We start from the raw sequence: 13,216 nt of genomic DNA on the forward strand, positions 1-13,216 counted from the left end.
CATATTGATAACCCCTTGAAAGAATTCTGATTTTATTGTTGTGCAACGCTGAATCAAAGTGGATTTCATTTGATTATTGACACAATTCAGCAAAAAGAGATTCCTAAGTTAAACACATCTCTTCAAGTGGTCTAAAGGAATTATCAATTATTTTTATTTTAATACTAACACACCTAAAGCATCAGTGGTGCAGCCAAATGGTTTTAGAGGTCACAGAATTAGTTCAACAGACATCACCTGTTTGGGGTTTCACCAGATGTTAGTCTCAATGCACCTGCATGAGGAAGGGCTGACTTGGATATCTTCTTGTCAAACTCGCAACAAGTCACTAAATACTCCTTGGGGCCCAGTTAAACCAGTCATTCAGAGATGGAAAGAGAATGGCAAACTTGTAGATCTGCCTCCACCGCCACCCGAACTGCGGACTTCCTCACTGTGTTTAAAAGAGCTTGAAGACTCTCTTTTCTGTGAATATCATTCTAATTGAAGTGGTTTAGTTGTTAGCTTCTTAGAAGTGAAGATAAGAGGAATCACTGCACTGCTCTGTGTGGTACACTGGTGAAGATCAATTTGTAACCTGATCTTGTAACACTTGTCCCTCAGAATGAGGTTTACTTAGATTTGTTGACCTCTCTTGTAGGTCGCTTTAAATTAATGTAAAGGTAATAATCAAAAGCAAAACAAACGAACAAAAACACACCACTGCAGTTCTGTTCTCACTTTCAACTTCACTGACCACAAGTCTGATGTTCATCACTCGAAGACTCACAAGTGTTTTTTTTGTTTGTTTTCTTTTGCCCCAAACATACAGACAACAAAAAAGGAGATTTAATGTAGTCTGTAATGTAATGTCTAGTATCATCAGAGTATCCATTTCATTAAATGTTTTTCACAGCCTGCACTATTATTACAAAGCACAAAACTTTTTTTCTGGTCAGAAAATGAAAGATTTTTTTACATTTTCCTTTTGAATACACTGCAATATAACATTACCTCAAGGGACTTGGAGGCGGTACATTAATAATACTTTAGTCTAAATTCTTTACTATATCTCACTTCTGTCATTGACTGAGGTTTAATTACAGACTTCTCTATATCAAGCTGTTGATGTTGCATATTCATTCCACAAATGTGTTACCTCCTGGTAGACCTGGTACGGGCTCCAGCCTCATGCCTGTCTCAGTAATTCCATCCTTGTCTTTCTCTTTTCCTCTTGCTGCCTGCGATCTGTGGCACAGATGAGAAAAAGATCATGAATTCTAAGCTTCAACATTTATTTTTCAGACACTTTATGAATACTTATTTGTACAGGAAAGGAGAAAGTACAACAGGGCAAGAGGGACACCCAGATTCCTCAAGCAGGCACAGGACATGGAAAAGGAATCAGCAGTACTTGGTAATGCATTGTGGAAACTGAGGCTGCCACCTACTGGAATAAAACAAAAAAAAAAAATAATAAAAAAAAGAAAGAAACCTGCCTAAAATACAAAGAGGAAAGTCAATTAGAAATACTTGCCACAAAACCTTGCTAAAGCAAAAATCCATTAAAATGTAAGTATTTCAGTGCAGCAGGATATTTAGGTATCACCAGGTAATTATTCTCCTATTTTCCAAACATGTGTTATATAAAGAACCGCAGTAAAATGTACATATACTCAAGCATGAAATCAGATAAAGCTGAGAAGACTCTGTATTCAGTCCATTCCATTAAAATAGTTAGAATTTTGAACAATTATTGTCAAACTTTTCTATGCGCAGTAATTAACATCAATTATTTGAGGATAAAATGTGAAATGCCTTTCTCATTCTGTCCAAAACGTTCATTTGGAAATACATTTAATTGCCAAAAGCAGGTTTTTGTTCAAATATTACATTTTTTTTTTAAAATGAGAAGCCAACTATTGCTGTTGGCTCACTTACTGCTCAGGCAATTTTTGGCTTCATTTTCATTGTTAAGATTATCCACCCTTGATTGGCTTTTTTCATCTTTTAACAGCTGCATTCACGGTTTTTATTAACAATAAAATGCTAATGATAAAAAACTAACTTTCCAGTTATACTTGTGCATAGTCACAATGAACTATCGGCTTTAAAAACCCAATGAAAATTTGAAAGGAAAAAGTGAAGGTCTTTTGGCTGAAAATCTTAGAAATCTATGATATAACAATTGACCTGACGTGGCCAACAAGCCATAAAATTTAAACAACATCCGTGTTTGACAAGAACTCTATTCTATTTAAGCAACTGGATTGGAACAAAAACCTGCAAAAACTTACAGTACAGACTTTGCAGACATCCAATGGGCATAAATATTTCATATTTTAATTTCTACTCTGCTTTTTTCTAATCATCAATTTTTGTTTTGTGGACAAAGTGATATTTTGCTGCATATTTATTGGTATTTCATAGGGAAGATAGTACAGGATGAGTCAAAATTATGTTAACATGGCGGAAATAGTTTATTCACAAAACATACTTCATATGTGCAAGATGATTTACAGGAATGTCTCAACCTGCTCAACACATGTACCATATATGTATCTAAGTATATACATAGCAGTACTATTAGTTTTTGACTCGCCCTGTATATGCCACAAACAGTGCCTGATATCACGGCAGTAGTTTTAGGTTGGAGGTCACTTTGTAAACCCTCTAAAGAGGACGATGCTTTTGAGAATGCAGCTGACCTACGATATCACTGGTCTGCACCAAAATCCTCCTGTGAAAAAGAAATGGTGTACTTTCCAGATTTTTGAAATTGGAGATCATAAGCAAAGAGCAGAGATGATACATGGTAACACCAAATCCGATATGTACTTTGAAACCCTAAACAGGACAGGTGAAGTACACCTGTGATAAAGTTCAATACCCACACAGTTAAACCCAACAGTCTCAACTTTATATTACGTATGTGATCACAAGCGTCTAAATGGCACACAGCAGTGGCCATAAAATTTCATGCACTGGATGCCATGGAGCAAACTGTAATAAACCTTTAATAAACTTTCTCAAAGCCTACAAGGCAAGGGTAAGCAACTATTTTGTAGGGCGGGGCACATGAGAAAACCAGCTTGTTGAGGAGGGTCAAACACATTCTGACAACTGTTAAATTGCAGTAAAATGTATTTCTTGTTTCACCATAATAAAATTAATATGAACAACATATTTACAGAACTTGTTTGATCTATTGAACCATGGAAGACAGATACACTATAGAATTCCTGATTGTGTAAAACAAAAAAACAAAATAAGAAATACATTTTACTGCATTTATCACTGATAAAATATTTCACTCTCTCTGTACCTTTGACAACTTAGTGGGAAGAATGAAGTGTTTGATGAGCTTCAACTAGTGCACTGAAGTCAGGTGTAATTTCTGATGCTGCTATTCACAGTACGGCAAACAGATGGCCATCACTGAGAGAAGACCTGTACCCGGATTTGTTGAATTTCATTACTGAAAATGTCCGTTCACATATGTGTGTTGATCCAAAGAGGACAAGCATTGTCAAGTGTGGGAAATTCTCCTTTTAAAGGGGGAACTGCAGAATGTCAGTAATGGCACTGCCTTGGAAGTGTTGCGCCAGCAATAAATCAAACTGTAAGTCTATAAGTTCAAGTTGTACCTCACTGGGGCACTGTCCACATGTAAAAAGAGAGGAGAGATGGTGAACATTTCAGTTTCCACTGCTATGAAATCTTCCAATCATCTGGAAAACGCACCATGCAAAGCCTGGAACAGGGCTACATCTGTTAAGCTGATTGGCAGATAGATTCCTCCCTCTCGGTGTGGGAAGGTGCGTCAGAGTGTTCCTCTCTACTTGTTGAGACAGAAGCAGCAGCTACCTTATGAAGGCCTTGACTAGTCTGTGCATATCATGTGCAAAAAGACCTTTGCCTTGCAATTCTGTATTCCGTTCATTCAAAATGTGATAGCCACTCAGTGTTGTTTAGTTCAGGGATGGGCTTTCCTTTTATTTGACAATTCCTGAATCTCTGGTTTCAGATGCCAGACTTGTTTAAGCACTTTGCCCAAGATGAGCCACCTGAGGGCTCTGTGTTAGCCAAGACCAGTGTGATCAGTCTCATGATCCTCCAACATTGTAACAAACTGTCTTGTGATTTAATGCCCTAGCCCTGATGAAATTTACTGTATTTATTATTAACTCATGATTAATTTTCAGCACTGATCTACAAAGCACTTCTTGGTGAATAATAAAATGTAGAAATATAAGAGTTTTTGGGGCTGGGTTAATCTCAGCCACTTTTTCCTGATTCCTTTAAAAGTCCCAAATTTCTACCTGTCAAATTAGGAGAATCATCAGTTGTCACACCAACTAACTTTTCCCACTGCATGCACGTACTGATTAAGTAAATAAATCCTTATCGCTTGTTGTTAATTTCACTGACTGCATAGAAGCCAGTTCCACTGTGATTTCAGTCTTTCATTATTCCTTTCACCAAAATCAGCAGCTGCACTGTGTCATGAACATCACAGCTCAAATCCCAAGGCCAAGAAGTAGTCGACCTTTTCCCACTGTGCATTTCAGCTGTAGCACCAGATTCTCCTCAATTCGCCTTGTGACTGTTTGCTGTCAGAGGGAGAATCAATGTTCAAACGAATCCTTCTCCTCTGGGTACAGAATTGCCGCCGAGTCTAATAAGCATTCTTCAACAAATTCTCTATCAGAAGACTGCTTCTTTTGATAATTTTGTAAACTTATAGCTGTTATTTACTATTCCTTCCTTTGCTATATGAAGTTTTGTAAAAAGACTTTGCTGTTTTTGCAGTTTAGCTAACAATTCCTCTGCAGTCCTCCCTTTCTCCTCTTTATCCAGATAAATTTCTGTATTTTTCGGCATGCTTGATGTCAATGTGACGGCTCCAATTGTGGTCTTTAAATGCAGTGATGTACTCTTTGTGTACCAAACAGATTGCTTTACCGCTGACCTCTGTCAAAAAAATCTGATTGCAGGTGTTTACCAAAGCAACCTAAGGAGTTATGACATAGAGGCACCTTCTAGCCCCAAGCTCTTTTTGGCTGACTTCTCTACCGAGGTTTTCAACAGAGTCAATTCAGACTGTCTCGCAATAAGGAGACTTAAGTTCACATCCCAGGTCCTCCATACATCAAGTTTGCATGTTCACCCTGTGTCTGTGTGTGTTTCCTCCCACGGTCCAAATACATCCACGTTAGGTGGATTGGTTCTACTAAACTAACCTAAGTGTGTGCTTGGTGTGTGTTCGCCCCATGATGGACGAGCAACCTGTTCAGGGTTTGTTCCTGTTTTGCACCCTATGCAGCTTGGATGTGCTCCAGCTCTCGACATGACCACTGTTCAGGACTAAGCAGGCTAGAAAATGACTGAGTAATCCTTCTGAGGATTCAAATCTCCTATAACTATCCACCCAGTGCTTGAGCCATCTCTCCACCAAATGGTGATCAGTTGACACCTCAGCACCTCTCCTTAATTGAGTGTCTACAGCATATGGCCTCAGATCAGATGACAGGACTACAAAGTTGAACACTGACCTCTAGTCCAAGGTACACTTATCAGCAACCATATATTCAAAGATTGTCTTTAATATGGAAAAGCTATGACTAAGACAGAAATCCAGTGCCACATTTTGATTCAGATCAGGCAGACAGTTCTTCCCAATCATGCCTCTCCATGTATCTCTGTCATTTCCCACCCAGGAAGGCTACATTTCCCAGCAGTCAGTTGATAGTAAACTTTCAAAAGTGGCTAATATGTGAGAGCTGTGCTTGCCATCATGTTCCACACACCACATACTTATAAAACCCAGCTAAGTTCAGCCTGAAAAAAACCACCGTGGCACCATGCAGGTGCCACACCCAGAAGGAGCTGCAAGTAAGGAAATACACTCAGGTATACTACAGCTTGAGAATTGAAAATGTCTCCAGTGATAGAGCAAGTAACTTCTTGGTGAAAGAAAGTGCCAGAACTTGTGCAGGACAATACATATTGGCTATGTATTTGTAGACTCATGGAGAAGACTCTGGGGACCTCATCTATAAACAGTGCATATGCCTGTTTCCATGCTCACATCGAGATGTATAAAAACTAAACCTGGCGTAAACCTACTCACGGCAGACTCAGGCCATGCGTATGCGTATTTCTGCTTGGTTTTGTAAATGTGCAGTCAAAGCAGTGCTACAGCTTCTGTGTGGTCTCCTTTTCTTTTTTAGATTCGCAACCATGATGTGGGCTTTATGAAATACACCAAAATTAACTGCATATCATTTCCAAATTTAAAGCACTTAATTAAAATCATTCCATAACAATATAATGGTGCACAGAACGACCAAACTAGTCCAACTACCATAGCTGCTTTAGCTTTTTAAAAGACATCGCAAATGGAAAAATTAGAAGAGCATGCGTATTTACAGATGATGATAACTGGCTTCTAAGTCGATGTAGATTTCCAAGAGCTATCACCTTGAAACTGTGTGCTGTTAGAATACCATGAAGTATACTTTATATCTTGTTTATGAAGAAATGCATTAAAGTATGTATATTATATTTTAAAGATAAACTGTTAACTTCATTTAAATAATGAATACTGTTAATAATTAAACATGTCGGGGCACGGTGGTGTGGCAGATGCGCTGCTGCCTCTCAGTAAAAGGGTCTCATCCAGTCCCAGCCTGGAATTTGTATGTTTTCCTATTGGGTTTCCTCCAAGTGCTTTGGTTTCCTTCTAAAGGCATGCAGGTTAGGGGATTTGGTGCTAATCTGAGGCTACTAGTGTGTGTGTGCTCGTATTTACCCTGCGATGAGCTGTATTCTGGGTGGTGGTCACTGCATAAGAGAAAGCCTATTTCAGAAGCATATAATGATTAACAACTGGCTGGGGAACACTTAGAATACGAGGCATTCAACATGCTACTTTAGTTATGATGGGGTATGAGAAACTCTAGTAAATTAAACATCGATTTTAAGATGAAGTGTACAACGTACTACTTTAATGATAAAATAAACTACAGAATAAAAGTGTAAGTTTCAAGTTTAAAGTAGACATTTTGACTTTAATCTTAACATAGACCTTTTCTTTTTCTCTGTATCCCTTTTTTTGGCCCCCATATGCTTCCATAATGTCATTTAGACAGTGGCCTACAACTCGCCTTTTCACAGCGACTTTGATGTCTGACCACTACTTTTTATTTCGGCACTGTGCAACTTTCAGAATCTGAACTTTTGAGTATCTTTGCCATGCTCTGCCATTCAATCAGTTTCTTTTTGTTGCTTATACTACTACTTAAGCCACCAAATAGTAAGTTTTTCCTTGCCTCCATTTCACATTCGCTGAACCCTGAACATTTGCTTACATGCAGTTTTATGCATCTGAATTTTTTGTATGCATACGCACATTTCTAGTTTTGTCCATATGCCATTTTATAGTATGAATTCTACGCAATGCATTATACATGAGGCCTCAGGCAACTGTGGAGATACTGACAAGCCCCAAGTTCATGCCATAACAGTTTCCATTTGTTTAGTTTCCAGAATGCAACTTCGAGTTAGAGAGAAGAAATTTGACTGTTTGCATTTATGCACTAAGCAGCTATTTAGAGTGCTGTCAATATCAGTTACTATAAGATCAATAGAAAGTCTCCTCTGTAAAAGACTCTTTCTACGGCTCAGCAAAGTAGTCAATCATTTATCACTACTTGCACAGTGGAAGCTTTCAGCAAACAAAATCCTTTAACAAAAGTAGGCAAAAAGAACAGAAAGTTGGGATGTGTAACTCGAAGTTAAATACACATTTTTTACCATTAATATACTGTAGCTATATCTATTAAAAAGATGTGTTTAAAGCAATCACTTGGGGCTGTTCATAACTAAAGCAACAAGTGAGTAGATAGACAATTGAGCAGTGACATACAGCATAAGGAACAGGAGCTGATGGAGTTTGAATACTTACAGCTTGTGCTGACTAACTTTGTGGTATCCTCTGCCACCTGTTCAGACTCTCCCTATCACCCTAAAAAGTGCTGCTGCTGTGGAAAACATCCTGCATTATACCAGTTCCAACAACCCAGGTGTAACTTCACTTAATTACTACAGACCAGTGGACCTTAAATCCCACACCATGAAGACCTTCAAGAGGATGGTTTTGCACTATGAGTTCTCCAGTGAAAGACCACTTGGCTCCATTGCAGTTTGCCTATCAGACAAAGCCTGCAGTGATAGATTCGATTATCTATCTGCTCCACAAGGCTAGACAAAGGTGGCAGCACTGTGACGATTATGCGTTATGATTTTTCCAGTGTTTCAGTATCATCCAGCCATCCCTGTAAGTGGTAAGCTCAGGGATATGCAGATGAATGAGCCTATGGTATCCCGGATAATGGACTTTATGTCTGGCAGACTACAGTCTGTGTGGCTCAATGACTGTGTGAGCAACAATGCAGCATCACAAAGGACAGTCCTGAAACCTTTTCGGTCACCCTGCACACCTCAGACTATAAATATAACACAAGGTCTCTTGAAGAAATTTTCAGATAATAATGCACTACTGGGGGGACAATAGAAACAACAGGATTCAGATGGATAATCTTGATAACTGTCTGCAACTCAAAAGCAGCAAAATGAAGGAGATGCTTATTGACTTTCAGCACAACAATGAGCCTTTATGTCTGGTCACTTACTCATGGAGTGCATGCAGAGGTGGTGCACTGCTACAAGTACATGGAGGAATGTATCAATGAAAAGACATGCTTGCAATCCAAAGCACTCGTATATCAAAGCGAATTTCCCTATAAGAAATAATGGAAACTCAGATGATTCGTTCCACAACCCAAAACTATTCATATAAAAATGATTAATACAAAATATAAAGTAAAATACATAATACAAATTAACCTGCACTTTACCTTTAAAAAGAATCATGGCTGGTGTGAGTTTCTAAACAAATGTGGGATTCCACCCAACGGGACAACACGCGGAAGAGCGTCCCAAAGCAATCGCAGTCTCCCAGCGCTGTAGCAGTTCGCCGTATAAGCGCATCCAAAAAGATCGCAGAAATGCTATAGCGCCTGTTCATACAGGGAGCATTACAAAGATCCCGGTACAATAAATAACAGCGCTGTTGCTGTTACAAGCTGAATAAAGCTGGTGTTAAAGTACTGAGACTCAGCTTTGTGTTTTGGGGAGCAAGATGGGGACTTGCACTTCACAGTGCACACACACACAGTCACAATGCTGTAGTAAACAGATGTTGACTATATGAGTGAGGCACACAGACTCAGACGGAGAATAGGAGACGATTGCCAGAGAGAGAGAGAGAGAGACGCGCTGGGCGAGCGAGATAAGGAGAGACGCTGGGCGAGCGAGCGAGATAAGGAGAGAGAGAGAGAGAGACGCGCTGGGCGAGCGAGATGAACCATCAGCTCTGGAACTGTTGCTTTTTGTCTGTGCACTGCGTCAGTTCACGTGAGCTGCTCGGTGTACATGCATCGAAGGTTCCCAGCTGTGCTGGTGCCATCTCGTGCGATGTCCATGTCTGTATTTAATGTTAGCTAAGACCCGGCACTTAAAAGTTTCTCTCGCAGTTTCGCCGAGTTTGTGCCAAACACCACCCTGACCGTCTCATCTTCCTCTGCATAAGCACAGTCCTTCACCCGTGAATATTTAGCGGCAGTGTTTCTATTGGATTGCCGCTAATGGACGGCCTTATATGGGCAGGCACTAAATTACGTGGGAGGCATAACTCCGCCTCCAACAGCCATCGAGCAGAAGTCTATTATAGTATATGGACGAAAAAATAGGTTCCAGTTATGACCATTACGCTTAGAATTTCGAAATGAAACCTGCCCAACTTTTGTAAGTAAGCTGTAAGGAATGAGCCTGCCAAATTTCAGCCTTCTACCTACACGGGAAGTTGGAGAATTAGTGATGAGTGAGTGAGTGCTTTGCCTTTTATTAGTACAGATTACTGTGTGTACTTGACTGGAGGCTGTTGTTGTTAGTTAGAATATTTCTTGAGATTATGTAAAAAGCTAAATTTCCTCCTTTGGACAAATACAGTACTAATTAGCTAACTATCCATCTAAAATGCATTTGTTTAATTTTAACCAGACTTATTTATTTTCCATTCATACAAATGCACCCATGTGTAGCCTTAACTACAACATACCTGGCTTATCTGTATTCAAACATCTGGGGTTCTCCACTGCCACCATAAAGAAGTAATGAAAATACTTGAGAAGACTTGCCTGCCCCATTTGACGGTAAGTCTGCGGCCATTGATGATCAGCTTGTTGAAGGACTTCTCGGCTGCAAGTTCAGCTGCATGCCTAGCTGCAAACTGAATAAAAGCACACTGTTGTCGCTGCACAATGGTGATGGTACGAATCTCTCCAAACTGATAGAAATGACTCCTGGAAAGAAAGAACAAAAAACTTTCTTCTAACAACAATTATATCTGCCTCCACCTCCAGAACATGCATTTCAACTTCAAGATAACACACAGACACACACAGCCCTCCTCAGATAAGAATGCAAGATCAAATAGACAACCATCTCAGTTATATTTTGTTTCAGAATTTGCACCGGGTTATTCAAAAATGAATGTTGCTGCATCGTTGCCATTTTTGTCTAATATATTGCCAGACCACAGAAAAGCAAATCACTTGTCCACCTACAGACAAACCTTGGACTCCTTTAGCTCGGTGTACAACACATATTTTTAAGCTGAAAACCACCAGATCTAAACCTATTTGAAACAGGAAAATTCTTTTTGAATAACCCTTTACTTACTTTAGTATGTATTATAACAGAGAGAATATAAGTGAAAAAGTCACATTTTATAAACTGCAGCTGAATATTAACCAATTTAAACAGAAGTCGTTCTAGAAAAAATAAATGTAAAAATGTTAAATCTTATGTAGTGTAACAGACTGCCTGGCTGCTAGAGGCTATGTACAGCCATTTTTGAGCAATGCCGATATAAATATATATCCACATGCAAACAGACAGCAAGTCAGTTTTACTTATCTAAATAAACATAGCTGTGTTTGTCAACTTTGCCCAGGGGATTATTTTCAAAAGTCAGATGTTAATTTAATGTGGGAAAGATTATTATGTTTAGGCTATGATTGGTGAACTTAGTTAACTCTCACAATCATACAGGGCCAAAACAAAAATAGTGATCGAAATATTTGATAAAAAAGGCTTATTATTGCAGGTGAGAGTTGAACCCAGTTTCCCTGCTTAAAACTTAAGCTAAATGTTAACACTATCATCAAAACCTGCATTCCACCGTTCCTCTGTTAAACATACTGTAATCTTTTAAGTCACTCGTGCCCATCTGCCATCCCACTGGGGAAAGGCCAAAATTATAACCCAAAAACTTGATATTTAGTCAGAAGTGCTTTTGTGCAAATGTTTAGTCTGTGGATTGAAAAACAAAGCTGTGCATAAACAACAAACATAGAGAAATTGTACTTTACTGATACACAGATATGGTCAAAACACAAACAGGCATCAGACATCATAAAAAGAAGAAACTATAATTTAAAATACTACCTCATCTTCATTTACTCATTAACATTACAGCTGCAATGTCAACTGGATGCTTTTACATTTCTGTAAATAAGTAACAGACCAGTACAGTTTGCAATTTAAAAGGGCATTAACAATTTTAAGATGTAATTGTACTTAATGTTTCAAACCATACGATAAAACGATAAAGACAATTAGCGTGAAATAACTTTTCCTCGATAGAAATATAAGACATGGTCGATACAACGTCAATAGAACTCATTCCATCAGTGATTCGACAGACAGCATGAAAAGCCAATGATAATGAGAACAGCACTGTGCCAAACCAATCACGTGACTGGAACAGAGTTACAGCCACGTCAGGTTAGATTGACGTACACAGCACTGGGTGTAGGAGTAGCAGCACGCATGCATCTGTGAACACCAGTATGTAAGGAGTGGAAGCGAGACAAATGTGACTTGACAACAGAAAATGTTAAAAACTAGAAGAAGAAAAAAAAATCAGTGTTACAGAGGGGACACACCCCAACGGACAGAGCCCAAGGCTCAAAAGACAAGAACAATGTTGAAAAGAAGGGTCAGAGAAATTTGTTAGTGTGGAGATATTTAAAGTCTGACAAGAAGCAGAGCAGCGTGCACTGCAAATTTTGTTGAAAATACGTTCCCACAAAGACAGGTAATACCACTAATCTTTTCTACTGAGACCCAAGCAAGTGCTGGTGGTTCTCCCTAAAACAACCAGTATGTTACCTGTGCAACAACAGAACATAGTTTTGACTTTCTTCAGTGCCAGGTCTTATGACAAAATAACAAATGATATAACTGACCCTCATTACCAACTTCCTGGACATAAACATTTATCTCAGACTGCCCTTCCCCAGCTATACAAGGTAGTTTAGAGAGACAGATGAAAAGGATCGGCCAAGTATGGCGTACATTCCTATTATGTTGGATTTGTGGTCAAGTCACACATCTGAAACATATCTGAGCCTTACTACCCAGTTCATTGACCAACATTGGAATTTGAAAAGAATATGTCTTCAAACTGCCTACTTTCCTGAAAATCATACAGGCGAAGTCATCGCTTACGAATAGAAGCACTAGCATCTTGGGGACTGAGTGAAGACAAACAAGTCTGCATCACAACAGAAAGTGGGACAAATTTAGTGAAGGCCACATCACTAAACAACTGGACACAGATGTAGTGCTTTTGGAGTCTACTTCACTCAGCTATTGGTAAGTTGGTGAGCAGATTTATATACAAATAGTTTCTTTTTTTTTTTGCCTTGGAGCATAAGTGGACACAAATTGAGTGAATATGTCAATTTTGTTTATCTTCTCCTTCGTTTACATTTGAAAGCTGCTTGAATTTGTACTGAGGATATACAGTATATTATTTATTTGTGGATTTGTTTCCCAACCATTTAAAACAGTCTGAATCTATACAAAGAATACAGTATAGAGGCAGTGCTTTTGAGATTTTATTTTGTATTAATACCTACTTTATTTATTTGGAACTGACCAAAGAATTTACTTTGTATTTTCCAGTAAAACTTTAGAAAGCTTAAAAATTTTAGAATTAAGATTTTATTTTATTTATTTGTAGTTGACCAACACATTTGTGTTCTCCTGTAAAACTTGAAAGCTTTTGACTGGTCAGAACTGAGACTTTGTATTACCTATTTTA

At 38.7% G+C, this 13,216-nt stretch overlaps 1 protein-coding gene across 1 annotated transcript in view; it reads right to left on the reverse strand.

Moving 5' to 3' along the window:
* rbm22 (RNA binding motif protein 22) overlaps nucleotides 1–13,216 on the reverse strand; it is a 30,896-nt gene that overhangs the window by 1,138 nt on the left and 16,542 nt on the right. Inside the window, exons 8-9 of the mRNA XM_039774141.1 lie at nucleotides 10,242–10,406; nucleotides 1,139–1,227 (exon numbers count right to left, since the gene is read on the reverse strand). Coding sequence (XP_039630075.1) covers nucleotides 1,139–1,227; nucleotides 10,242–10,406 — 254 coding nt within the window. The remainder of the gene's footprint in view (nucleotides 1–1,138; nucleotides 1,228–10,241; nucleotides 10,407–13,216) is intronic.

This window comes from Polypterus senegalus, chromosome 13 (genome assembly GCF_016835505.1).
Source record: "Polypterus senegalus isolate Bchr_013 chromosome 13, ASM1683550v1, whole genome shotgun sequence".
NCBI lineage: Eukaryota > Metazoa > Chordata > Cladistia > Polypteriformes > Polypteridae > Polypterus > Polypterus senegalus.